We start from the raw sequence: 27,722 nt of genomic DNA on the forward strand, positions 1-27,722 counted from the left end.
CCCCCCCCCCCCCCCCCCCCCACTCATTATACTAAAGTGACTACAAATACTAATTTTAGAATTTCTTCTGATTCAATTCATATATTCTATACAGATATTATATACAGGTTAACAAATATTTTGATGGCCTTATGTGGTAGAGATAACTGATATAGACAAGCTCAGATTGACTCCATTTTAGCAATGGATATTGAGTGCATATTGGCTTATAATTTTGGTGATTCATCTGTTTTAGTCACATGGCTTTTTACAGCTCATTCATCATATTTATGATCATCAGTGGGGCAAAGTAAAGGTGAATTATTAAAAAAAAACAAAAAAAAAAAACATTGCACACTGGATTTGATCTTTACCAGGTCCCAGAAAACATTTAGCAGATCTGAAGTAAGCACAGACCCTACCCAATCTAACGTTCACAGACACTTATTTGTTTGTATTTATACATTCTATCTAGGAATATATAAATGTATAATGTATTTATATATTCCTCTATCCAACTCTGTATGTCTGTGCTTTCTGTATGCAGGAGCTATATATGAAAATATATTTAAAAATATATAGAATTGTCCTGTCCATGAATGTTTTATTTGGTAGGGTCCATGCTAACTTGAGATCTGTAAAAATGTGTTCTGGGACCTGGGTATGGATCTAATCTAATAATTTTTTTTCTTGGTATCACTGTGTTTTTGTATTTACCACCATAACTTCTCTCTGCTGGTGATCATAAATAAGGAGGATGAGCAGAAAAAGTCATGTCTGAAACAGATGAATAGGGTCACTTTGATTAAGGATGGAAGGAAGATTCATAACATAGTTGGCTTTCAAAAATGGCAAGACTAATCTAGAAGATAGTGAAAGATATTGCTTGTACGGTAGGGACAAAACCACTCTTCTTGACAGAACATGGTAAGTCCTGTGTAGAAAACGTGTCCCAAGTGATAAATGTTCGGTGTTACTTGATTTGTGATGTGCTTTAGTGTTTGTGTGAGTATGTGTAGAAAGGTACGGATGATGAAAATGCTGGTTATTCTGGACTTACCACCTACCCATGAAAGTATTTCCACACACCTTGCATTTCTAAGAATTGTAATAGTTTGTTTATGACTTGTCAAGGTCTTTGTTTAAATGGTTAAAGCAGGCATATCTGTACAACTATGCTGCAATGATCTGCACTAATCTATACAACTGCACTATATATAAAGGAGACATAGTGAGGGATGGCCCCCCAAAAAATAATATATATTTTTCTATTAGACAGTGGAAATTAAGCTGGTTTCTAGTGTACCATTACTAGAGTGGCTATGAAAGGTTGTTATAGTTATTGTTACCAAAACGATCAATACTATTGAGTTTATGACTATGGTTATGCTGAAATCCATTTAATTTTTATTCTCAGAATCCCCATCCATCACAAAAGAATTACCAATGCTGGATGTAGTGAAGGTGAACGGTGCTTTATTTGGGAGTGAGCTCATTGGTACTGCCCCGTTTGAAATAAATTTGTTGAAGGATAAGAGACTTGCCAATTCTGACAAAACCATTTTTGAAGATTTAATTCAATATTTGGATACACATGCATTTGAAAGTTCAGATGTTGGGGAGTACCAGTGTTGCCTATCAAACGAAGTTGGAAAAATCACCTCAAATTCAATTGGTATGATAAGAGGTTAGTATGCTTGAGAAAGACAAGAAGAATAATACCTGCAGGTTACCAGCACTAACAGGTGTGTTACTAACAGGCAGCGCGGGCTACAATGGCTAGCTAAAACTGTTAACAATGCTTTCAATATTAAGCAGTTGCTGTTTCCATGACTTATATGATTCAGTTTTAATTTTTCATGGTTGACCTGCAATATCAACATTTTTAAGACTTTAATTAAAAAGAAAAACACAAGTGCAATAAAATCAAAGGTAAAAGTACAGTACAACTTCTACAATTTCTGACTTTTTACATAGCTTATAGAACGTTCTTTGTTCTTTGTATTTCCGAAAAGGCCGGTGGGTTTCCATACACTGATTCTTTGTCCTAGAAGCCACTTTTTAGATTCATTATGAATAAGAGGGTGCATTTGTATTGAATCATGCTGGAATAATTGGTTGTTCTGCTTCTCTTGTAGTTAAAGGCTGGCAAAAGGATGCAGGATCTTGAGATATTTGAACATGTTTTTAAAAGCGTTGTTTTAGACTGGACTGTGTTTTGCATACCTTTTCTATATTTGGCAAAAATGCATTCTCTGTTGAAAATCACAGGTCATATTTCTTAATTCATGTTTGCTTTTGTCGAGTGATACAGTGCCTTCACGTATCCTGTGTTTGTTATGTAGTTGTAGCTATGGTTTAAGTTAGTTTTCACTTCATCCGGATGTATTTGCCCTGCTTCATCTTCTTTTTGTGGATGTCAGAAACTATAGATGTTTTTACTGGTTAATGAATAATGAATATCTTAACAGTGGTTGTTGGTGAAATTCAATGCAAAAACATCACTCTTGGAAAATGGTAAAGAAACAATGAACAAACTCTGCATCTTCTGAAAATGTTCTTATTCGAATCAGAATGTCTTTCTGAAGAATATACCCAATTTCTTTGAAAAGGCAGTGAAATGGAAGAGGTTCAAGAGAAATCTTGTGTTTGGAAGAAACTGAAATGGGAGAGCAACTGCAACATTCTTCAACAAGGACACATTCCTTTCCATGTTGAGCCATTATTTAAAGGACGAATGAGTGAAGGATCATGGCACACAAATTTGTGGCATTTTTACTGGAATACTGAAATTTCTTCTTTCTTGGATTCTTGGATTTTGCAATGAAATAACTATTCTAATAACTCTTGTTGGTCCTCAGTGTTTTACCTCTTACATGGAATGCAGAATTATATAATAATGAAATGGTTGAGGAATGGTTCCTTTTTTATAGGAAAACAATTTTTTGCTGAAAATTCCGCTGTCTTTGAATATCTACAAGAACAATACAGATATGGATGTCAGTATTCTTGCAAAGTGTGTAATTCTTTAAATCAGATGCTGGTTACTGTGCTCAACATGGATTTTTTGTCATTTCTGCTATATTTAAATAACTTAGACTCTTAGAACTTAGACAGAACTGGAAATGACACTTCTCTAATATGTAGGCCTATATTTATTTTCCTGGACTAAAGCTTTTCAATCCTCTTCACATCAGGACCTGCCCACTTTGTGAAGAAGTTGACAGACCTATCTATTCCAATGAGCAAAAAACTAAGACTTGAATGTACGTTCACTGGAGCTCCAAAAATGTTTGTCACTTGGTACAAGGATGGCAAACAGCTCTATGCTTCATATCGATACAACACCAAAGTTACATCAAACTCCTGTATCCTGGAGTGTCTGCATGAGTGCAACAATGAGACTACAGGAAGATACTCATGTGAAGTTTCAAATATTTATGGGACGAATATATGTCATGCTCAAGTAGTGGCAGTTACAGGTTTGTAATTTTACTCGTCTCTCGCCTGCCCATTGTCAAAGTTCCATACCCATGGATTTTGCCCATGGATATAAAAGGAATAGTTTGGTTTTGCCGCTTTGGACCGCATGTCACCTGGAATGGTGTAATTTTTGTTCATTAAAGATTTTATTTTTTATTTTTAAACCATTATTAAATGATTTAATTTGGGCTTCTCAGTTTAAATGAAAGATACCAGTAATTATAAATGCAGAACTGGAAATGACTCTTCTCTAATATGTAGGCCTATGTATATTTTCCTGGAGTAAAGCTTTTCAATCCTCTTCACTTCAGAACCTGCCCGCTTTGTGAAGAAGTTGACAGACCTATCTATTCCAATGAGCAAAAAACTAAGACTTGAATGCACATTCACTGGAGCTCCAAAAATGTTTGTCACTTGGTACAAGGATGGCAAACAGCTCTACGCTTCATATCGATACAACACCAAAGTTACATCAAACTCCTGTATCCTGGAGTGTCTGCATGAGTGCAACAATGAGACTACAGGAAGATACTCGTGTGAAGTTTCAAACGTTTATGGGACGGATATATGTCATGCACAAATAGTAGCAGTTACAGGTTTGTAATTTTTACTTGTCTCTTGCCTGCCCATTTTTCAAAGTTCCATACCCATGGATTTTGCCCATGGATATAAATGAATAGTTTGGTTGGTGTTGCAGCTTTGGACCGCATGTCACCTGGAATGGTGTCATTTTTATTCATCATGGTTTTTTTGGGGGAGTTGGCAACAATATGGTGTGCTGCTGTGACATTTTGCACGTTCATTGAAGTGGCTCAAGTGTCTTAATTCAAGTCTATTTTGTCCTATATCAAGGCTACGATAGGAGCTGGCATGTTTTTTTGAGTGCTTCTTGTTGTGGGATATTGATCAACTTGCGTTTGCATCTGCAAGTTTCCTGAGGCACGCTTGGAAGATATTGCATACTTCAACAAATTTGAGGAGTTTATTTTAAAGAACAATCTGCATGTTTTAAAGGATGAATTGTGGCCTGTTTGTGTAGTTCTTGGCGTTGTTAAGAAAGTCATTTAAATTGATCTGATGATGTTCTTCTTAGAGCCTGCCCGCTTTGTGAAGAGGTTGACAGACATGGCTGTCCCACTCAGTCAGAAACTGAGACTTCAGTGTTCATTCAATGGAGCACCGAAGATGTTTGTCACATGGTACAAAGATGGAAAGCAACTGTACGCCTCATACAGATACAACACAAGGATCATTGAGAACACTTGCATTTTGGAATGCCTCCATGAATGTAACAATGAAACACCTGGAAAATACTCTTGTGAAGTATCAAATTCCTTTGGCACTGATATCTGTCATGCCGATATAACTACAGTTACAGGTTCGTATGCCATCCTAGTTTACTTATTTACAGATATCTTTAATGTTTAGGCAGACATAGATTAAAAATAATTTCATTAATTTCTTGTTCTCAGAACCTGCCTGTTTTGAACAGAAGCTTAAGGACAAAAAAGTTGCCATGAGTAAAAAACTGAAGCTTGAGTGCACGTTTACTGGAGCTCCTAAAATCTTTGTCACCTGGTACAAGGACGGCAAACAAATATATGCCTCTTACAGATATAATACTCAAGTTGTTGGAAACACTTGCACTCTAGAATGTCTACATGAATGCACTAAAGACACTCCTGGTAGATACTCCTGTGAGGTGTCCAATTCCTATGGAAGTGATATCTGTCATGCTGAAGTGAACACAGTTTCTGGTTAGTGCACCTTAAAAGGCTCTTTATCCTAAAATTAGTGTTGGATGGAATTCAAGTTGATTCTTTAGCCGAAGCCAGTTATTTGCAAGCATATTGATGATGCTCATCCAATATTGTTCCTCTTAGGACCTGCTCGTTTTGTGAAGAAACTCACAAACCAGACTCTTCAATGGGGACAAAAGTTGAGACTTGAATGCTCCTTCACAGGAATTGAAAAACTGTTTGTCACATGGTACAAGGATGGCAAACAGGTCTACGCTTCATATAGGTGCAACACAAAAGTAATTGGAAAAACTTGCATTTTGGAATATCATCATGAGTGTGATGAGGATACTCCTGGAAAATATTCTTGTGAGGTTACAAATGAAGATGGATCCGATATTTGTCATGCGCTGGTCACCCTTGCGACAGGTTGGTTAACTGCAGTCAGAAATTTGAGTGAATTTATAGATCATCCAACTTTTTCATTCTTTCTATACTTTCCAATGCGCTTCTTTTCTTTAATCTCAAAGAGATCATCTTTCTCTAGATAAATTGCTAGAATTCAACATTAAACACTGGCAGCCTTTACAAAGGGAATATTATATATAATATATATAATTGAGTATATTATTCAAACTGAAAAGAAAATCTCAAACTTAAAGTTCAATTTAGAGTACACAGCAACTTTCAACATTAGCACTGGTGTACAATAGCCAAATGCAAACTAGTGTTTTTTTATAGTGTTATTATTTATATATGATTACAATATTTTGTAATGTTTATAATTAGCTTATTTAATTAGCTTTTATTTTTATACTTTTTGTTTTCATTTTCAGATTTAGTACTTGTGTTTTGTGCTTGTAATTTTTTTAAGTTATTTTTATTTTAGATTTAGTTTTAGGTTTAGTTTAGCTCTATGTTCATAATTCAGTTTTTCCTCTAATATTTTTTATTTTTTTTATTTTAGCTTTAACAAAAAATATTTTAACCATTGTAGTTTTTGTTAACAGTAACAACGCTAATGCAATAAACAATGTAGCAAAAATGCATTAAATAAAGCATTAAATACAGTTGCTGCTTCATGTAGTAAACAGCTTACACTTCAGTTTTAAATGTCACGTTAACTCTATAATATCACATTTAACAGACGTTGAGTAGTCTAATAAGACACTTTAGTCTGCTTTTCAACTATAGAATTCCTTAATATGCTAATCTACTAAACATTTAAAAGGTATTTAGTACTGGATTAAAAGCTTTTTATTTCTAGAAGTTAGATTGGAAGGTTAGATTGGAAGTGCCATGGCAGAGGCATTGCAAATATGAATTTGGTCAAAGGATTGAGAAGACTAATACGAGAGATTGCAAAATGTAAAGTGTGGATAAAACTGCACGCCTAGCTATTCTGAAAGCAGAAAAGACAGATGCTTGTCTTGCCATGCAAGCAAAGAACTTGATTTAAAAAAGAAAAGAAAAAGAAAACAACAACACACATTAAACTCTTTGTGGTATGTATTTTGATTAAATATGTGACCTAGTGTGTGTGTAATGTGTTTTGTTTTCAGAGCGCAAAATTCCACCAACTTTCACTAAGAAACCCTCAGAGCACATTGAGGATGCCGGGGGGAAATTGGTGAAGCTTGAGGGTCGAGTATCTGGGTCACAGCCTCTATCTGTAAGCTGGTATAAAGATAATAGAGAAATCAACACTTCTGACATCTATGACATTTCCTTCAAGAGCAGCACGGCTGTGATGTGTCTCAAGAATGCCACAGTCACAGACAGTGGCGTTTATACATGCAGCGCTTCTAATGAAGCGGGCACTGCCTCCTTCAAGGTGGTGGTTAACATCACTCTATTCCAATGAGCAAAAAACTAAGGCTTGAATGCACATTTACCGGAGCTCCAAAAATGTTTGTCACTTGGTACAAGGATGGCAAACAGCTCTATGCTTCATATCGATACAACACCAAAGTTACATCAAACTCCTGTATCCTGGAGTGTCTGCATGAGTGCAACAATGAGACTACTGGAAGATACTCATGTGAAGTTTCAAATGTTTATGGGATGGATATATGTCATGCTCAAGTAGTGGCAGTTACAGGTTTGTAATTTGTACTGGACTCTTGCCTGCCCGTCTTCCAAAGTTCCATACCCATGGATTTTGTCCATGGATATTAAAGAAATAGTTTGATATTGCAGCGTTGGACCGCATGTCACCTGGAATGGTGTCATTTTTATTCATCATGGTTTTTTTGGGGGAGTTGGCAACAATATGGTGTGCTGCTGTGACATTTTGCACGTTCATTGAAGTGGCTCAAGTGTCTTAATTCAAGTCTATTTTGTCCTATATCAAGGCTACGATAGGAGCTGGCATGTTTTTTTGAGTGCTTCTTGTTGTGGGATATTGATCAACTTGCGTTTGCATCTGCAAGTTTCCTGAGGCACGCTTGGAAGATATTGCATACTTCAACAAATTTGAGGAGTTTATTTTAAAGAACAATCTGCATGTTTTAAAGGATGAATTGTGGCCTGTTTGTGTAGTTCTTGGCGTTGTTAAGAAAGTCATTTAAATTGATCTGATGATGTTCTTCTTAGAGCCTGCCCGCTTTGTGAAGAGGTTGACAGACATGGCTGTCCCACTCAGTCAGAAACTGAGACTTCAGTGTTCATTCAATGGAGCACCGAAGATGTTTGTCACATGGTACAAAGATGGAAAGCAACTGTACGCCTCATACAGATACAACACAAGGATCATTGAGAACACTTGCATTTTGGAATGCCTCCATGAATGTAACAATGAAACACCTGGAAAATACTCTTGTGAAGTATCAAATTCCTTTGGCACTGATATCTGTCATGCCGATATAACTACAGTTACAGGTTCGTATGCCATCCTAGTTTACTTATTTACAGATATCTTTAATGTTTAGGCAGACATAGATTAAAAATAATTTCATTAATTTCTTGTTCTCAGAACCTGCCTGTTTTGAACAGAAGCTTAAGGACAAAAAAGTTGCCATGAGTAAAAAACTGAAGCTTGAGTGCACGTTTACTGGAGCTCCTAAAATCTTTGTCACCTGGTACAAGGACGGCAAACAAATATATGCCTCTTACAGATATAATACTCAAGTTGTTGGAAACACTTGCACTCTAGAATGTCTACATGAATGCACTAAAGACACTCCTGGTAGATACTCCTGTGAGGTGTCCAATTCCTATGGAAGTGATATCTGTCATGCTGAAGTGAACACAGTTTCTGGTTAGTGCACCTTAAAAGGCTCTTTATCCTAAAATTAGTGTTGGATGGAATTCAAGTTGATTCTTTAGCCGAAGCCAGTTATTTGCAAGCATATTGATGATGCTCATCCAATATTGTTCCTCTTAGGACCTGCTCGTTTTGTGAAGAAACTCACAAACCAGACTCTTCAATGGGGACAAAAGTTGAGACTTGAATGCTCCTTCACAGGAATTGAAAAACTGTTTGTCACATGGTACAAGGATGGCAAACAGGTCTACGCTTCATATAGGTGCAACACAAAAGTAATTGGAAAAACTTGCATTTTGGAATATCATCATGAGTGTGATGAGGATACTCCTGGAAAATATTCTTGTGAGGTTACAAATGAAGATGGATCCGATATTTGTCATGCGCTGGTCACCCTTGCGACAGGTTGGTTAACTGCAGTCAGAAATTTGAGTGAATTTATAGATCATCCAACTTTTTCATTCTTTCTATACTTTCCAATGCGCTTCTTTTCTTTAATCTCAAAGAGATCATCTTTCTCTAGATAAATTGCTAGAATTCAACATTAAACACTGGCAGCCTTTACAAAGGGAATATTATATATAATATATATAATTGAGTATATTATTCAAACTGAAAAGAAAATCTCAAACTTAAAGTTCAATTTAGAGTACACAGCAACTTTCAACATTAGCACTGGTGTACAATAGCCAAATGCAAACTAGTGTTTTTTTATAGTGTTATTATTTATATATGATTACAATATTTTGTAATGTTTATAATTAGCTTATTTAATTAGCTTTTATTTTTATACTTTTTGTTTTCATTTTCAGATTTAGTACTTGTGTTTTGTGCTTGTAATTTTTTTAAGTTATTTTTATTTTAGATTTAGTTTTAGGTTTAGTTTAGCTCTATGTTCATAATTCAGTTTTTCCTCTAATATTTTTTATTTTTTTTATTTTAGCTTTAACAAAAAATATTTTAACCATTGTAGTTTTTGTTAACAGTAACAACGCTAATGCAATAAACAATGTAGCAAAAATGCATTAAATAAAGCATTAAATACAGTTGCTGCTTCATGTAGTAAACAGCTTACACTTCAGTTTTAAATGTCACGTTAACTCTATAATATCACATTTAACAGACGTTGAGTAGTCTAATAAGACACTTTAGTCTGCTTTTCAACTATAGAATTCCTTAATATGCTAATCTACTAAACATTTAAAAGGTATTTAGTACTGGATTAAAAGCTTTTTATTTCTAGAAGTTAGATTGGAAGGTTAGATTGGAAGTGCCATGGCAGAGGCATTGCAAATATGAATTTGGTCAAAGGATTGAGAAGACTAATACGAGAGATTGCAAAATGTAAAGTGTGGATAAAACTGCACGCCTAGCTATTCTGAAAGCAGAAAAGACAGATGCTTGTCTTGCCATGCAAGCAAAGAACTTGATTTAAAAAAGAAAAGAAAAAGAAAACAACAACACACATTAAACTCTTTGTGGTATGTATTTTGATTAAATATGTGACCTAGTGTGTGTGTAATGTGTTTTGTTTTCAGAGCGCAAAATTCCACCAACTTTCACTAAGAAACCCTCAGAGCACATTGAGGATGCCGGGGGGAAATTGGTGAAGCTTGAGGGTCGAGTATCTGGGTCACAGCCTCTATCTGTAAGCTGGTATAAAGATAATAGAGAAATCAACACTTCTGACATCTATGACATTTCCTTCAAGAGCAGCACGGCTGTGATGTGTCTCAAGAATGCCACAGTCACAGACAGTGGCGTTTATACATGCAGCGCTTCTAATGAAGCGGGCACTGCCTCCTTCAAGGTGGTGGTTAACATCACAGGTAGACAATATTGTCTTACTGCATGATTATCTTATTTCTCACTTGTCATATTCCCTTTTCTTCTTTGCATGCTAATTTCTGGTAATTCTGTGATGTGTATTAAATGTGGCTTTCTGTTGTACTGCATAAACATGACCTCCCCTCCTTTTCACTGAAAAGCACAGGTAAAAATGCTGACATTGTTCACTTTTTAATATCTAGAGCAAAAAAGGCCACCGACTTTTGACATTCCCCTTAAACCAGTGACAGTGAGTGAGGGAGAGAGGCTAAACCTTAGCTATCATGTCTGCGGGTCTCCCCCAATGAAGATTCAGTGGATGAAGGACAGAAGGGAGGTCACATCCTCTGCTAGAACCAAGACGATTTTTGTGGATGGCACAGCCACCCTGGAGATAAACCAGACATCCAAAACTGATGCAGGAGATTATCTGTGCAAGGCAACCAACAGTGCTGGTAGTGAATTCTCCAAGGCCAAAGTCACAATCAAAGGTAATTAGAAGACTATTGTAAATCTAAATTTTCTGTACTACTCAAAATGTGCATTTTAATGCAGCTAAATGAAAAATGTGGTATGAAAAACATATTATTGAACTCTTTACATTTAATTAGTTTCTTTGTTTCATTTTCTACTTTTGGGTGTGATATTCTCAACTTTTCTAACAGTACCAAGTAGAGTTTAAGCTAATTTCTTATTTCATTGTCATGCATTTTGGCATCTTTACAATCTTTATGATTTCCACATCTTGTTTTGCTTGCTACTTTGGTGCTTTGATCTTGCTGTTTCTTACAAAGTTTTACATTTTTCATAGGGCACCAAGCTGCAATGTTTTGCTGTGATCTTGATAATATTTTAATCACATATTTATTCTTGATTCATCAAGGATCTTTTTAGAAATGCGTTTTATCTGAATAGCAATGCTTAAGGCACCGATGCTTAGACTTACATAAATTGCTAACTAAGGTGGATGAGCTTGATCTGTGAGCTTTATTATTTTTATTAATGTGGAGTTTGTGACAGTCTAAAGCAGATGCACTAAACTTGTTAAAATGTTGAGATGTGACAACTATTCTTATCTAGATTTCAGTTTATTTTTATAAGTTGCTTAATATGTTGTTACATTGTCGGTATTACTCAGATAAAGCAAGTGCAGCACCTGCAACATCACCGGCAGCCCTCACAGCACCTCAGACAGTTAAAAAACTGGATAACTTGTTCTTCATTGAGGAGCCCAAGAGCATTCATATTGTTGAGAGTAAGTTGCTGCTTTCTGCTAAACAGTGTAGATGTGTAATTTTTATGATTAGTGTTAAATGTTGAATTGCATGATGGATCACATCACATTCTGGATTACAGAGGGTACAGCTACCTTCATTGCTAAAGTTGGTGGTGATCCCATTCCCAATGTGAAATGGATGAAGGGCAAATGGAGGCAGATGACTCATGGTGGTCGCGTCAACATTCAACAAAAAGGCCAAGAGGCCAAGTTGGAGATCAAAGAGGTGACCAAATCTGACTCTGGTCAGTACAGATGTGTTGCCTCAAACAAACATGGAGAAATTGAGTGCAGCACAGATTTGAATGTTAATGAGAAGAAAGACTCTGGACCAGAGGTGGTCAAACTGAAGAAGTGAGTCGGAAATTGTGATTTTCTTTGCCAGAAAAGCTCAAAATCCCAATTCTGTTCTGATTATAACCTTGCACTCTCTTTTGTTGCGTTCAGGACTCCATCAAAGCAGAAAAGTCCAAAGGAAGACAAAGACATTGACATTGTTGAGTTGCTAAGAAATGTAGATCCAAAAGAGTATGAGAAATATGCTCGCATGTATGGAATCACAGACTTCCGAGGTCTCCTTCAAGCTATTGAGTTTCTGAAGAAGGAGAAGGGTGAAGAAAGTGGACAACCGGTAGATAAATCTAAATTGTTTTGTCTTAATAGATGATCCAAATCTTGCGTTTTCCTACTTTATTGAGATATAAATCTACAACAAATAGCTTTAATCAGTGCCCTTGTTTTCTGAATCAGGAAAGTGAACATGGAAGAGAATATGATGAGGATTTGGCTAAGCTTGTGTCTGATTTGCAGAGGAGAATGGAACACAGTGAAGTATGTTCCTTCTTTGGGAAGTTGAAGAACCACTGCTTCAATTTTCAGACATATTGGCATATTGTTGCATATGCTTATCAGGTACATGTTGATGCCCTAAATGTATGAATATTTTGTTTTTGCAGCCTGTTACCCTGCTTAAAGACATCACAGATCAGACAACGCAAGTTAACAAAGAGGCAGTGTTTGAGTGTGAGATTAAAATCAACTATCCAGAAATTACACTGTCTTGGTATAAAGATACACAGAAGCTAGAAACTAGTGATAAATACGACATTAAACTCGTGGGCGACCGTCAGATATTGAAGATCAAGAACTGTCAGACCAGTGACCAGGGAAATTACCGTGTCGTTTGTGGGCCACATATATCCAGTGCCAGACTGATAGTGTTGGGTAAGTCCATTTTAAAGACCTTGTATTCTGCATTGAAATAAAATGTTTGTACTTATAATTAATTGAGGCACATTTACCTCAATATTCTACAGAGAGTCAAGTTAATGTTCAGAAACCATCACCTGGTAAGAGGGTAGAATTGCATTGTAGTGCAGTGTTTACTGACACATATTATAGATTTGTCTTACACCATGTTTTACTATTTCACTTCAACTATAAGAAATTAAATGATCAGAATGAGAAGGAGGGCCACATAGATTGCCCAATCATGTAAGGAAATTACTAACCTCTTCTTGTTTCTTCACTTACTAGCTAATGCTAAGCATTTGTTTATTTTTCCTCTTAGTGCTTTAAAATTGCTTGCCTATAGTGGTGTTGATTATGTACCATCAAAAAGTGTGCGTTTGAAAGCACATTTACATTTCTTCTTATTTCTTTCCTCTTTTTTAATTATGATTATTATTATTTTGAAAACAGTGACATTTTGAAGTAATTAACGATTCCAATTCTTTCATATTTTTTCTAGCTGATCAAATTCAGTTCACCAAGCGCATTCAAAATATTGTGGTGAATGAGCATCAGTCTGCCACTTTTGAGTGCGAGTTGTCTTTTGACAATGCGGTCGTCACCTGGTATAAAGATACATGGGAGCTTAAAGAGAGCCCGAAATATACCTTTAGGTGTGAGGGACGAAGGCACTTTATGATAATCCTTAACGTAACATCTGACGATGAAGGTGTGTACATTATTCTTAATGTACTACTTAGTAGCTCATATAAATATGGAATTACAAAGATTTAAACTAAATTAACCTCACTGAAAATCTTTTAGGTGTGTACTCTGTGATTGCACGCCTGGAGCCTGTTGGTGAAACTAAAAGTACAGCAGAGCTTTATCTGTCAGGAAAAGGTAAAATGTACAGCAGCATCACTTTGTGGCTTGTTTGCTAGAGTTTAGTCAAGAGCAATTATATTTCACTTTCTTTTGCAGAATTTGAAATAAGACCACGTTCTTTTGGTAAGTGATTTGTTATGCACTAAATCGTTTCTGAGAATTAACCATCTCTTATTTACACCTCAGTCCCCTACCCCAACTCATTTCTTTGCAAATTCTGGAAAATGTAAACTTTATTCAGTGAAACCATTAAAAAAATTATTAAAATGTAATAATAATAAAAGTAAATAAATTAAATTCATCTCAACCTAGACGTTCCTGATACATCGATACATGTGCCAGATGTGTCATCTGTGATTAGTTTAAAAGGTAAGACTAAAACAAATAAACAAATGTATAAATAGAAGGCCATGAATTCCTGCAGTTTTATATATTTATATATAACTTATAATGATATAATTGTTACCTTTTGTTTAAAAGATGAATCCTCAGAATTTCATTATGAAGAGAAGTTTGAAATAACAGGTACTATTTTAAATAAAAAAAAAACAATTTCTAATGTTTCTTAACCTTTAATATATGAACTTAATGAGTACATTAAGTACACTAAAAGACTAAACACTAAAAGTTTCCATAATGTCAACTCCTGAATGCATTGATTGACTAATATTACCATATCATTTGCACCTTACCATTTAATATCACCCTGATATAATTTAAAGTTCATATTTAATTAAAATACAACTAATGTAATATGATCATGTTCTGTAGTTAGCATTTCTTTCTTATTTTCTTCTTCTTATTATTATTATTCTTATTATTATTATTGTTGTTGTTATCTTTGCATTTGTGCTAACATCTGAGCTGAACAAGATTTTGTCCAACACTGTTGTTACAGAATAAAAAAAATAAATAAATAAAAATTTCTTATTGTATGGTAGAGTGTCAGAACTGGACAGTTCAAGAGGAGAGTGTTACTTATGAATTCTCTTCACTGCAAGGTATACTGTAGTTTACAGTCTTTGAATCTTTAACTAAGAGCATAACATTTTGCTCGTCTTATTTGTACAGTATATGTGTGGACTTTCTTCACTCATCTTCATTATCTTGTCTTTTTACATACATTTTGTCAAAGCTATCATTGTGTATTCCTTGTCTTTTTAATATAACTGACTATTAAACATCATCACTGCCTATCCCCTTTAATAACTATCTCCTCCATCATTTTCAATTCAGGATCATTAACATTTTGAATCCACAGGTATTGTGCTGCAAACTTTGTGTTTGTATGTTTGAAACTGAATTTGTGTGTATATGTTCATGCCTAAGAATGTTCTTGTTTTCCATCAGAATTGAAGAAACCTGTTGAGGAGATTGTAACGAAACATGTAGTGGAAAGGACAGAGGAGGTGCCTACAAAAGGTATTGGATGAAGGCAAAATGCTTGTGGCAGACTTTGCTTATGGCTGTCCCTGATGATCTCTTAACATTTATATATGTAAAGCCAACTGCTTAATTTTTTTCCTCCAGTGAAACACTTACAACATTTTGGTCTGTGCTGAACCAAAACATTTTGGTTCTTTCCTTGTCTTGGTGTTGTGTTTGTATGTTATTATATGTCATTGTGCAGTTGTTCATTGTAAAATTGCTTCACTTTTTTTTATTGGTCTTGGTTGTATGTCCATGAATATTTTCTTCTAATGCTTGTGCAATCATGCTAAAAGCATGGATGTTTTGGCTACTTAAACTCTGCTTAAGCTTTGCAGTTGTATTTTAACAAAGCTGTCTTTTATGCACCTGAAGTTATGAAGCAACCAGAAGAGACAACCGAAACATCCTTTGTACAGCCTCCAGTTCCTGAGAAAGGTATTATTATGTCTTTGCTTGAGTTTAACATTGTTTCTCTGTTTCTACCTCTGTGTGTTCATTGTTTTCTGACAAAATATTTAAACCAAATCTGTTTTCCTATTTGTGAGATGTCTGTTTCTTACCATATCAATTGTTTGTGTACTTGCTGTACATTTAGCTCTTTGGTGTAAAGAATCATAATTTGCTAATTTTATTTCTATGATGCCATGATATTTTTAAGAACCTGAAGTCAAGAAGCCTGTTGAGGAAAAAGTTCGAACTGTCAAGGTGACAGAGCAAAAAGAACAACCCACATGCAAAGGTATTATCAGCAGTATGTGTTTTCAGTGTGTATACCAATTTATATTTGTTCTATGTATGTTGATTCTTTGTCTAAATATGTTTCTTTTTTCAGTTCAAGTTTATGTCATGTGTATATGTTGATATGTGTGTAACTGTAATTTGCAGTTTCTTCTTGTATCATTTTCTTGTTAGTATGTAAAATATTCTTAATGTCTTGAGACTGAAAAATTCTTGTATACAGAAATTAAATATCTGAAGCTGCTGTTTATAATTCCTGTTTGTGTTCTTAGTCTCCTTTGAGAATTGATAGCAATATAAGTGTTAACTTAAAGATGTTCTAAAACCTACACCCTCAGAGCCTAAACCTCAGGTGCCAGCAGAACCAAAGGCTAAAGTGGCTGAACCAAAGCCTGAACCTAAGTCTGAGCCAAAAGCTCTACCCAAACCTGAGCCCAAGCCTGAGCCAAAAACTCTACCCAAACCTGAGCCCAAGCCTGAGCCAAAATCTCTACCTAAACCTGAGCCCAAGACTGAGCCAAAAACTCTACCGAAACCTGAGCCCAAGCCTGAGCCAAAAGCTCTACCGAAACCTGAGCCCAAACCTGAACCCAAGCCTGAGCCAAAAGTTACACCAAAGCCTGAGGCTGAACCTAAGCCTGCAGTTGCAAAGAAAGTTGAGGCACCCTCTGTCAAAGGTATTGTGTGTAATTTAATCATATGTGCTAGTTTTTTCTTTGTGTTTGTTATGTGGGTCAGCATGTCTGTATGAGTCAAGTACTGTATGTACGGATGCTTTCCTTAATTAGTTGTATGTTCTGTCCTTAACCAACCTCTTGTTTAACTTAAGAATATAAAGTCTCCTCTGCTTTATATTTTGGGGTTTACTGTATGCTTCTTTGTTTTTGGTGTTCTTTTAAAGCACCTGAAGCTCCAAAAAAAACAGAAGCTGCACCTCAACCATCCTTAGATATTAAAAAAGTTGAGGCTTTAACTCCAAAGCCAGACACTACTCAAATAAAAGGTAACTCTTTAATCTCAATTGTTAAGAAGCACAATTACTGAGCATAAGTCTTGCAAGGGATTTTAAAACAGTTTAATTTTGTTTGTTGTCTGTACAAATCTTTGCCACCAAAAATGGTGCTCTTGGAATGCATGTGAAACTCTTATCTTGAACTTTTAATTGATTCTTTTCATTATATGGGCTTCTGCATTCTAGTGTGAATGCCTCTTTTTGTGATATGACACTGTTTAACACATATGTGTTCTTTTGAAGCTTTTGTGGAGATGAAGGAAAGAGAACCACCAAAAGTAAAGCTAGACAGAAAGCCAGCGCCTGCACATGCTGCCGCTGAGCCACCAAAGAAAGAAGTCTCTTCACTACTGCCAGAAGAATCTAACAAAGATCATTTGCCTGTCCAGTCTGAGCCATCAAGTGTAGAGCCAGCTAGTCAGCCTGAAACTACACAAAGCCAGCCTCCTGAGCCAGTTAGAAAACAAGTAGTCAAAGCTCCACCAGAGGTTATAGTTGAACCAACAAGAAAACAACCTCACCAAGAAGTTTTCAAAGCAGAGTCAGTTGGAAACATTGAGCCTTTACCCAAAACTTCAGAGTCACCTCAAACAGATCAAGCTAAAAAGCAAGTGCCATCAAAGAGTGAACCAACCCCTAAAATCAGTGAGCCAGCACTTGCTCACAAAAAGGAGGGTCGTCCACAGAAAGGTATTATTAAGTCTTCATATTAAGCTCCTTAGTGTGCCCTGCATTAATGGGGTAGCAATTATTGCAAACTCTTTAAAAGTGTCTTCTTATCTTATTTACTCTTCTTAATGTGCTGTTCTTTGTCTGGTGTTATTTTTATATTTACGAAGTGGTTGAAGTAAAGGCTGCAGAACTACCATCTGAGAAAAATCCTGTGACTAAAGCTAAAATGGAGACTGAGATTCCCTCAGCCAAAGGTATGCTCGGTTGGTCATAGGAGATACAAATCAAAATTGTGTCTCTGCATTAAAAAAATCTGTTTGTGTTACAAAAACAGATCTCCCACTTTTTATAGCATAACCATTATTAACATTTTAATCATAGTTAGCTGAAGAATTATTTTAAATATTATTAATATATTAATCTACTCTGGGTTAAATAAGTTTTACCTTCAATAACCTTCAATAACGCAAGCCAGAGAAAAGAGTGCATTCTGGTAATGCTGCCAAAATAAAGATTATTGCTAAAATCATGGAAATCCCCATTATGAAAGATGCTATTTTCGCTTTTATTTTGCAATAACAAATGATCTTTTCTAGGTTAAAGTAGGGAAACTTAGAGATTTAAATTGATGTTGGTATGCATGTTTTGTTGAAAATTCTTCTTCCACCATTGCATGGTGCAATCTTGAAAATCTTTCATCTTTAAAGTCTTTGCAGCGTCTGAGAAGAAAACGGACACATTTTCTCATACAGTGGAATCAACTCAGAAGATTTCCATGGATGAAATGTTTTTGAAGGAGGAAATTGTGGAAGAGAGTGAAAGCATGCCTCATCAACCAGAGGAAATTTTGTCTTATCAAGATTGTATTGTAAGGATGGATGTTAGTCATCACAGTAGAGAATCAGCTGCTGAAGATGTGAAGATAATTGAAACAGAGGTTTCCCAGAAGCCAGAACTTTCTTTTGAGCTAATAAAAACAAAGGAGATACCTGAGATGAAATGGTCAAAACAAGAAATGCACATTGAGAAAAAGGAATGTAAATTAGAGATGTCCAGTGTTGAAACGTCTCCAGAAGATGTGGTAGAAGTTGGCATTGAGGCACCACAGAAAAGGCAAGAATTTATATCAGATAAAAAGAAAACAACTAAAGATATGCCTCTACAAAAGAGAGATGATACCCCTAGAAAAGAGATGGCCATTCAGAGAGAAATAGATGTTCACAAGAAAGAGTCTATTCACTTACAGCAGTCTGTTCATGAAAACAAGAGACTACATGAGGAAACCCCTCAGAAATCACCAGAGATAACACCAATAGTAAAACCAGAAGAAAATGGAACTATATTAAAGGAAGTCCATAAAGCACTTGAAAGAGGTAAACCTTACAGTCTTCAGCAAATGCCTTGATTGGTATATTGCAATCTTTACTTGAATTGTTTGCCTTCAGGTATTTGCCGAAAAGGCAACTGTGATTTACTTTTCTTTGTCCTTATAAGTCTTGTGCCTGCATGTACCTCTTTAGTTTCTTGTATCTTGAATATGTTATAATTCTTAATTAGACGAGAAGACCCAGGCTGTTGCAACTCCTGTGTCAGAAGTTGTTTCTCCTACAAAAGGTACTCAAAGGAAGGCTGGGAGATTTGGTGCTATTACTCTTCAGTTCTTAGTTTAGTGTGTGATAATGTGTATGTATGCTCATCTGTAAATGTTCATGGTCTATTTCTTCATTGTGATCATGGCTTACTTTTATTTAAAGAACCAGAAATAGTGAAGAAACCTGAACCAGAAGTCCCAAAACCAACTGTGGCTTCAGCTGAACAGAAAATACCACCTCCATCAAAAGGTATTCAGCAAAACTGGAAGAAACATCTCCTGGTATAAAAGTCTGTCTTTGATATAATTTCTGTTTGTTTTGTATCTTCTTTTTTCATCATGTTTAAATGTTATTTGACAAGTCCAATTACACCTTATTCCACATGTGGCTTTATTGTTTGTGACTGTGATTATGGTATTGTTTTAATTAAAGAGCCAACTGTTGAAAGGAAACCATCACCTGAGGCACCAAAGCCAAGTGTGGCTCCAGTTGAACGGAAAATATTGCCTCTTTCAAAAGGTATTCAAAGTCACACTGTGGTAGAACTCTTTCTGGTCTGTTTGTTAGTCTATGGTATGTGTTTGCTTGTTTTGTTAGTCTAATGATCTTTTTCTGTGCTCATCTTTACATGTTCTTTGTCCAGTCAAATAATGTCTTAGTCCCATGATTTATTTGTTCTTGTTCTTACTTGTGATTATGGCATTGTTTTATTTAAAGAGTCAGCTGTTGAAAAGAAACCAGCTCCTGAAGTACCAAAGCCAACTGTGGCTCCAGTAGAACAGAAAATAGTATCTCCTCCAAAAGGTATATAAAGCAACAAAATAAATAGCTGGTCTATAGTCTTTGGATTGATGTGTGATTGTTTGTTTTTATTTGTGTTCATCTTTAAATGTTCCTTGTCCAGTCAAATTACATCTTATTCCACATTTGCCTTCTCTATTTTTGGTTGTGATTATGGTATTGTTTTATTTAAAGAGCCTACTGTTGAAAAGAAACCATCTCCTGTGGCACCAGAGCCAACAGCAGCTACAAAAGAACAGAGAGTCTCTCCTCCCACAGGTAGAGTCTCTGTTTTCATGTATTCTGTGTCAGTTGTTATTGTTGTTGGTGTTTCCTTTTGGGTTGTTAATGTGTCTTTGTGGTCTTGTGAATTCTACTTTTAAAGTATCTTTTGAATCCTGTCATGTGATTACTTAAAATACTTACTAACCAGTTTGACTTTTTTTAAATGTTTTTTTAACCAAAATTATGGATGAGAGGTATCTTCTTTTGTATTACACTTTGTTTAAACATATTCATAATGAGAATTCTTTCTTCAATGGAACCCCAAAGGAAATGTTCAATAGAATGTCTAAGCAACTGTCTTCTATACAATGAAAGCGGATGGGAACCAGGGACTGTCAAGTTCCAGAAAATAAAGACCAAAAATGCATCATAGAAGTAGTCTATATGACTTGAGTTATAATTAAAGTTTTCTGAAGACATATGATGTGAGGAACAGATTGAAATTTAAGTTAATTTCTACAAATTTAACAGCCATGGTCACCATTCACTTTCATTGAATAGAAAAGAACAGCTTGGACAGAATGCTATTTCCTTTGTATTCCACATAGGACATAAAGTCATATAAAGGGTTTTGAAAGACACAAGGGGAGTTAATTATGACAGAATTTACATTTTAAGTGAATTGTGCTTCTAACTTGTGTGTCGGTACCTGTTTAATCTGAAATGATCTCTGAAACAGATGCAGATAAGGGCCCTGTTACAGCTCCTGGACCTGCTGGCAAAGGTATGTTAATGTGTGAGTCACATGCCACAAATGAATCTTCAAATGTTTGATTATTAAACATATTCAAATCAGTTATTCAGGCAGCACATTTCACATGTCTGCTTGTTGTTCTGTTTGTTTTGTCTAATTTTTGTTTGCTTATTGTTTTGTTTTATTGTTCTTTTTTCTTTATTTATTTTTAAGCTTTACAGTTCTGTTCGCTACTGTTTATCAGGGTTGAGGTTCATTTCATTTTAATTCCAACATTAAAAAAAAACACTAATGACATGGCTTCAACCCTGCTGTGTACAGGTGTCTTATGTCATGCTGATTGTACTGTCCATGTTATGTGATATTGTGACCTTTATTGCCTCAGAAACAACTAGCACCACACAAGCACTTCTTAAACAAAAGAGTAAAATTCACATCAAGGAAGAGGAAAAACTGGAAATGCCAACCATAACGAAAGTAACCAGAAGATCAAAAGAACATCAGGAAGATCATGAAGTTATATCACTTAAGAAAGTAAACAAGATTCAGTGTGAAGAACCACCAACAGATGAGGGGCCACTTCTCCAGAAAGTTGAGAAAGCTGAAATAGTTGGAGAGGAGATGGTGTATTCAAAGGCTGTTACTGAAATCAAACTCACCAGCAACTATGAAGTCACAGAAGATACTTGGTCATATGAAACCGCTAAAAAAACAAATAAAATATCTAAAGAGGAGGGAAAGAAGACTGAACAATACAAGGATGTGATGAAGAAGAAAGAGATTACTACTGAAATAGGTGGAGAAGTAGAAAATAAGGGTAAACAAGGAAGTAAAATTCCAGTGGAAGATGAACCTAAGATACCTCAGAAAAAGGTAACTAAGGCAATATCAACTGAGAAAGAACAGGAAACTGTAAAATTAAAACCTGCCGAGAAATTAGACAAAGCTGTTGTAGGACCCCAGAAAGACAGCAACATATACAGCAGCAGTGATAGTATTGGTGTCCAAAAACACGAAAGGCTTATAAAGGATGAGCCTGTTTCAAAAAAAGAAATATATGTGACACCTACAGATCAAAAAACTAAAGAACCCATAATTCCAAAACCTGTTGTGGCTAAAGATGAAATCTCCAAAGAACCTGAGAAATTTCCAAAGAAAGCAAAGAGAATTCTACAACAGGTTGAGGAGCCAGAAACTGTTACACTAAAACCATTTTCCAAAGAATCTCATGCTGATGTAACTGCTGAAATGGTTCCTCAAGAGCAAACTGAGAAAAAGCCTGTAGACATTAAGCATCCAGAGAGACCGGAAACAACACATATCCTGAAGGAACCTCACATCCAGGTAAAAGAACCAGGAAAAAGTGAAAAAATATATGAAGAGGCTAAAGAGATCGAAAAGCTAGAGTCACCCCATGAGTATCAGCTCATGAAGAGTACTACTACTCCAGAAAAGACACAGGAAGGTCCCAAAGAAGAGGGGAAGGGAATAGCTAAAAAACACAAAATGATTTCAATGGATAAAACAAAAAAAGAAGAGGTATCGTTGAAACCTATAAAAGGACAAATAATTGCAGAGAAAACTCCTTCACCAAAGGTAGATAAACCTAGTCCTCAAGTCACTCCACTGACTAAAAAGATTCTAAAAGAGGATGATAAACCAGAAATGGCAAAAAAAATTGGTCTTTCACCAAAGGAAATTCAGAGAGAAGAGGAAATATCACTGAAGCCTATAGAACCTGCAGAGCTAAAAAAGACTCCTTCACCAAAAGTAGAGACACAAAAACCTAAACCCACTGAATCCGTTCCAATGGAAAGAAAGTCTAGTGCAAAATCACCCAAGAAGATTTCACCAAAAGGTTCACTTGAGTCTGTAATTCTGAAGAAGGTCTCAAAGACAGTCTCCCCCAAAGAAGAAAAGACTACTCAGGAACCTCCTTTAAAAACTACTGAAGACAAACTGCCAATGGTAAAGGAGTTGTCTCCTAGTCTTCTGCATCTACAAAAGATTCCTACACAGCAAGAGGAGATAGTATATGAGCATGAGCAGGAGGTGGTGGATGGTGAAGAAGAAGAAACTTGGGGATGGGAACTTGCTCCTAGGGACAGTTATGGATCCGAAACCTTTGATGACGCCTTGGAGGATGGAGCTGTTGAAACCCCAGGAATGGGTGACAAGAAAGGTGAGATGGTGGCACAAAAGCTCACCACTGGTATCTCGTGGCTCCCTACAATCATTCCAAATAATATCAACTCAACTCATCCATTATTACCCTTTAACAAGTGTCTTCATTTTTTGATTATTTAGTTGTCTTTGATGTTGTGTGTCCTTCCTTTGATTTATTCGTTCTTTCATTCTTGGTTCATCAAACCCTCTTTATAAAATGTTGTGTGTCAGTGAAGTCCTGCTCTGTCATGTAACTGTTTGTCAGTCTCATTTTCATTCCTTCATCTTCATTTGTCATTTTCGTTGTGGGTGTCATTTGTACTGGGCTGTGTTTTTCAAACTTGTTTTCTTGTCTTTTATTGTCATTAATATGCTCACATATGTTATATCCTTTGTATATAATTTATAAACCAATCATTTAAGACCCTTTGCAGTTTTACCATTTCAAGCCTTTCTTAATTGTATAACAATATTTCAAACAGATGGAAAACCAAAGGAGGAACCAGCTCCAGGCAGAGGCAGAGGACTAAGACGTACGTTCATAATATACAGTACATTCGTAGTATGCATTTATAATGTTACAGTGCATGTGTTAATTTTAAAGTTATATAAGAATAATTTAAAATGGTGAAACTTTTTCTTTTTTATTGTAGCAAGACAAACTCCATCTCCTGGTGATGCTGGAAGGGGTAGAGGGCTGAAACCTGGTGGTGGAGGTGACAAGCCTCCAGGAGAATCACCATTTGGTTTCCAACTCAAAGCCGTCCCCTTGAAGTTTGTGAAGGAGCTCCAGGACATTGTGTTGCAGGAGGCTGAGTCCATTGGCTCCTCTGCTGTATTTGAGTGCCAAATCTCTCCATCTACTGCTATCACCACCTGGATGAAAGATGGAAGCAATATAAGGGAGAGTCCAAAGCACAAATTCACATCTGATGGCAAAGACCGCAAACTGCAAATCATTGATGTACAGCTTTCAGACACTGGGGAGTACACATGTGTTGCAAAGCTTGGCAACAAGGAGAAGACCTCAACAGCTAAACTTGTTGTAGAAGGTATTTGTGACTGCTATTCTCAAAGTGTCCTTTCTAGTCACATAAAAATTTCATATGGCATTGCCTCTTGCCTCTAAAGACCATTAATGTTAATATTTTGGTACTAATAATGTATGATTGTTAAAGTTGCATTTCTTCTATCATTTCATATAGAATTACCTGTGAAATTCACAAAGAATCTGGAAGAAGAGACCTCCGTGTTCAAGGGGCAGCCAATGTATTTGACCTGTGAGTTGAACAAGGACAGAGATGTGGTCTGGAAGAAGAATGGACAAGAGATAAAGGAAATTCCTGGCAAAATTCAAATCAATGTTATTGGGCTACAGCGTACCATCACAATCCAGGACGCGAACGATGATGATGCTGGTGTTTACACATGCGAGTGGGAAAACATCAAAACTCAAACTAATGTCAAGGTTATTGGTATGTATTTGATTTTTTAACCTTTTAATATCTTCTTAAAAACTTTGATAGATGTTTCTATATCTTCTTTAATGAATTTAGAGCCGGTGTGTGAATTTACCCATGTATGCATTCAACAGAAATCATTAGAGACTGGTTAGTGAAACCTTTGCGGGACCAGCATGTGAAGCCCAAGGCCACTGCTACATTCAAAGGCGAGCTCTTCAAGGACACCCCTAACTGGAAGTGGTACAAGGGTAACGATGAAATCCCTAATGAGCCTACAGATAAGACTGAGGTGAAGAAGGAGGGTAAAGATATCACTCTTACAATTAAAAATGCCCAGCCTGATGACGTTGCTGAGTACACTGTGGAGGTTGAAGGCCGCAGATATGCAGCAAAACTAACACTTGGAGGTTTGTTTAAAAACAGCACCACCACTTGAGGACTGTTGATTTCTGCTTATATTACCATCTGAAAACGTTGTGTATAAACATTTCTCTATAATCTCTATTCAGAACGTGAAGCGGAGATCTTGAAGCCTCTTGCTAGTGTGGAGGTGGTTGAGAAAACGGAGGCCAACTTTGATACTGAAATTTCAGAAGATGATGTGCCTGGAGAATGGAAACTTAGAGGGCAGGTTCTGACAAGATCACCGGTAAGACCCTATTCAAAACCCCCAGGTGTCCTAAAACAGTGGTTCTCAAACCTTTCCATGCAGTACCCCCAGCACTGCACATTTTGTATGTCTCCCTATATCTGACACACCACTTCAGGTCTTGCAGTCTCCACTAAAGAGCTGATGAGTTGAATCAGGTGTGATAGATGAGGGAGACATACAAAATGTGCAGGGCTGGTGGTACTCCAGGACAGGTTTGAGAACCACTGTCCTAAAATATTAGTCATTCCCAGTGTTGGGGAAGCTACTTTGAAACTGTGGCTTCCCAGGCTATAAGGTAGTCATAATTTAAGTAGTTAAATAACCACTCTACCCATTTGGAGATGTAATTAAAAAACAGCTAACCGTGTAAAGCTGTTTAAGAGGGTGACATCTATACATCTAAAATTATTTAAGTCCGTTTTATAATAAAAACATTCTTTATTTGTCACACACACACACACACACACACACACACACACACAAATTGCAATGATTAGTAGCAGTACTAATTGTAGTTAGTCTTTCCCCAACAGTATTAATACAGTTATGTAATTTTTTTATAGCACATTGTTCAAAAAAATTGCTGATTCATAATTTTCTTCTATTTTAGACATGTGACATCAGATCTGAGGGAACAAAACGATTCCTTACTATCAAAAACGTTCAGCTTGATCAGTCTGGAGAAGTTACATACCAAGCTCTGAATGCTGTGACAAGTGCTATGCTTACAGTAAAAGGTAAGAGAATGTTTTTTTTAAAGCATAAGAAAATGAAAATTCAAATCTACAAATGCAGATGAGTGACGATATGGACAATGTTCATTCATACCTACCAGAGTTGGAAATGGAGTTCACAGTACCTTTGAAAGACGTTACTGTGCATGAAAAGAAACAGGCAAAGTTTGAGTGCTCCGTCAATAAGGATGTGCCTAAAGTGATTTGGTTTAAGGGTTCTGATATTGTTACACAAGGAAATAAGTATGAAATCATTGATGACGGAAAGAAACACATACTCATTATAAATAACTGTGGCTTTGAGGATGAGGGTGAATACAGTATTGAGGTCTTGGGCAAATCATCAAAAGCAAAACTGATGGTAGAGGGTAAGTCTTGGTTATCATCTTGGTTAGTGACGTGTTGGTCAAAATACTTTCTGACAAAATTTAACAAGGGTGTTTATTAATGAGTAGTCTAACAAATAGCAAATAGTAAAAAAAACACAGTTGCTAATAAATTCACTTTTTCTAATAAATTCACTAATAATTCACTGGTTTTCAAGTTTGTAGTATATTAATTTATTGCGTCCATAGTCAATTTGTTATGCACTGAACAAATGTCGTAGGTATGAGGCTGAACTTCACCTCAACATTAAAGGACCTAACTGTGAAGGAAGGTAAAACAGCTGTATTTGAGCTTGAACTCTCTCATGAGAATGTTGCCGTGACGTGGTACAAAAATGAAATAAAAGTGCACCCAAGCAGAACCGTGTTCACCAGCGTGGTGGGAAAGAAACATACACTAGAAATTAAGGAAGTATCACTAGATGATACTTGCCTGATAAAAGCAGAGGCTAAAGGAATATCTACAATGGCTAAGCTGCTGGTAATAGGTAATTTTACCTTTATTTCACCATTAAATTTATTTGATCAGCTGCACTAATTCTTGTTTCCCCCCCTCATTGTATCATTGTGTTTGCAGTGCAACAAAACCTTTTATGTAGATTTCTACACATATTTTATTTTCTGAATATTATTAACACAGCAACCTGTTTTTACAGAGGGTGATGCATTTTTCACCTCCAAGTTACAAGATTACACCGCAGTTGAGAAAGATGAAGTCACATTTGACTGCGAGCTCAGTAGAGATGCTCCTGTGAAATGGTTCAAGAATGAAATTGAAATTAAAGCCTCCAAGATGATTACTATGAAAGTTGAAGGCAAACGGAGAATCCTCAATCTTAAGAAAGTTGAGAACAAAGATAAAGGATTATATGTTTGCGACTGTGGAACAGACAAGACTTCGGCCAACTTGAACATTGAAGGTCAGTAATTAAGGTTATATTCCTAAAATGTAAAAACATTGCAATATTTCAGGGGTACACGTGGGTTTTATTTGATAATTTTGTTCTAAATAGAATCTATTTAATTCCAGCTCGTGACATCAAAGTGGTGCGACCATTGTATGGTGTTGAGCTCTTTGATGGTGAGACAGCTCGTTTTGAGGTGGAAATCTCTGAAGATGATGTCCATGGCCAGTGGAAACTGAAGGGCGAAGTCTTATCCTCGTCACCTGTGAGTACAGTTGCATCAATAAATTCAATAAACATCTTTCACAAACATCTAGCAACATACTTAATATTTTTTCTCATGTGCTTTTTGTAAACAGGATGTTGAGATTATTGAGGATGGTGCAAAACACACATTAACACTCTACAACTGCAAAGTTTCCCAATCTGGAGAGGTGGTCTTCCAGGGAGCGAATGCTAAGTGTTCTGCAAATCTTAAAGTGAAAGGTAGTTCAAAAAATAAAAAATAAATAAAAAGTATATATA

At 36.1% G+C, this 27,722-nt stretch overlaps 1 protein-coding gene across 1 annotated transcript in view; it reads left to right on the plus strand.

The window, feature by feature from the left end:
• Positions 1-27,722, plus strand: part of ttn.1 (titin, tandem duplicate 1) — a 143,868-nt gene that overhangs the window by 27,784 nt on the left and 88,362 nt on the right. The window contains 47 exon segments of the mRNA XM_016445598.1: positions 3,177-3,461; positions 3,774-4,058; positions 4,556-4,622; positions 7,079-7,302; positions 7,797-8,081; positions 8,176-8,460; positions 8,587-8,871; positions 10,005-10,295; positions 10,497-10,784; positions 11,432-11,548; positions 11,650-11,923; positions 12,017-12,200; positions 12,320-12,400; positions 12,526-12,793; positions 12,886-12,918; positions 13,320-13,529; positions 13,625-13,702; positions 13,784-13,810; positions 14,000-14,056; positions 14,168-14,212; positions 14,629-14,688; positions 15,038-15,109; positions 15,491-15,553; positions 15,777-15,857; positions 16,195-16,533; positions 16,758-16,859; positions 17,112-17,558; positions 17,708-17,794; positions 18,248-18,913; positions 19,098-19,154; positions 19,295-19,381; positions 19,565-19,651; positions 19,850-19,936; positions 20,108-20,191; positions 20,877-20,921; positions 21,277-23,073; positions 23,540-23,590; positions 23,711-24,109; positions 24,263-24,532; positions 24,652-24,927; positions 25,030-25,169; positions 25,783-25,909; positions 26,008-26,274; positions 26,514-26,780; positions 26,949-27,212; positions 27,323-27,462; positions 27,557-27,683. Of these exon segments, the coding sequence (XP_016301084.1) occupies positions 3,177-3,461; positions 3,774-4,058; positions 4,556-4,622; positions 7,079-7,302; positions 7,797-8,081; positions 8,176-8,460; positions 8,587-8,871; positions 10,005-10,295; positions 10,497-10,784; positions 11,432-11,548; positions 11,650-11,923; positions 12,017-12,200; positions 12,320-12,400; positions 12,526-12,793; positions 12,886-12,918; positions 13,320-13,529; positions 13,625-13,702; positions 13,784-13,810; positions 14,000-14,056; positions 14,168-14,212; positions 14,629-14,688; positions 15,038-15,109; positions 15,491-15,553; positions 15,777-15,857; positions 16,195-16,533; positions 16,758-16,859; positions 17,112-17,558; positions 17,708-17,794; positions 18,248-18,913; positions 19,098-19,154; positions 19,295-19,381; positions 19,565-19,651; positions 19,850-19,936; positions 20,108-20,191; positions 20,877-20,921; positions 21,277-23,073; positions 23,540-23,590; positions 23,711-24,109; positions 24,263-24,532; positions 24,652-24,927; positions 25,030-25,169; positions 25,783-25,909; positions 26,008-26,274; positions 26,514-26,780; positions 26,949-27,212; positions 27,323-27,462; positions 27,557-27,683 (10,158 nt within the window).

This window comes from Sinocyclocheilus anshuiensis, unplaced genomic scaffold, assembly GCF_001515605.1.
Source record: "Sinocyclocheilus anshuiensis isolate Anshui unplaced genomic scaffold, SAMN03320099.WGS_v1.1 scaffold179, whole genome shotgun sequence".
NCBI classification, from domain to species: Eukaryota; Metazoa; Chordata; class Actinopteri; order Cypriniformes; family Cyprinidae; genus Sinocyclocheilus; species Sinocyclocheilus anshuiensis.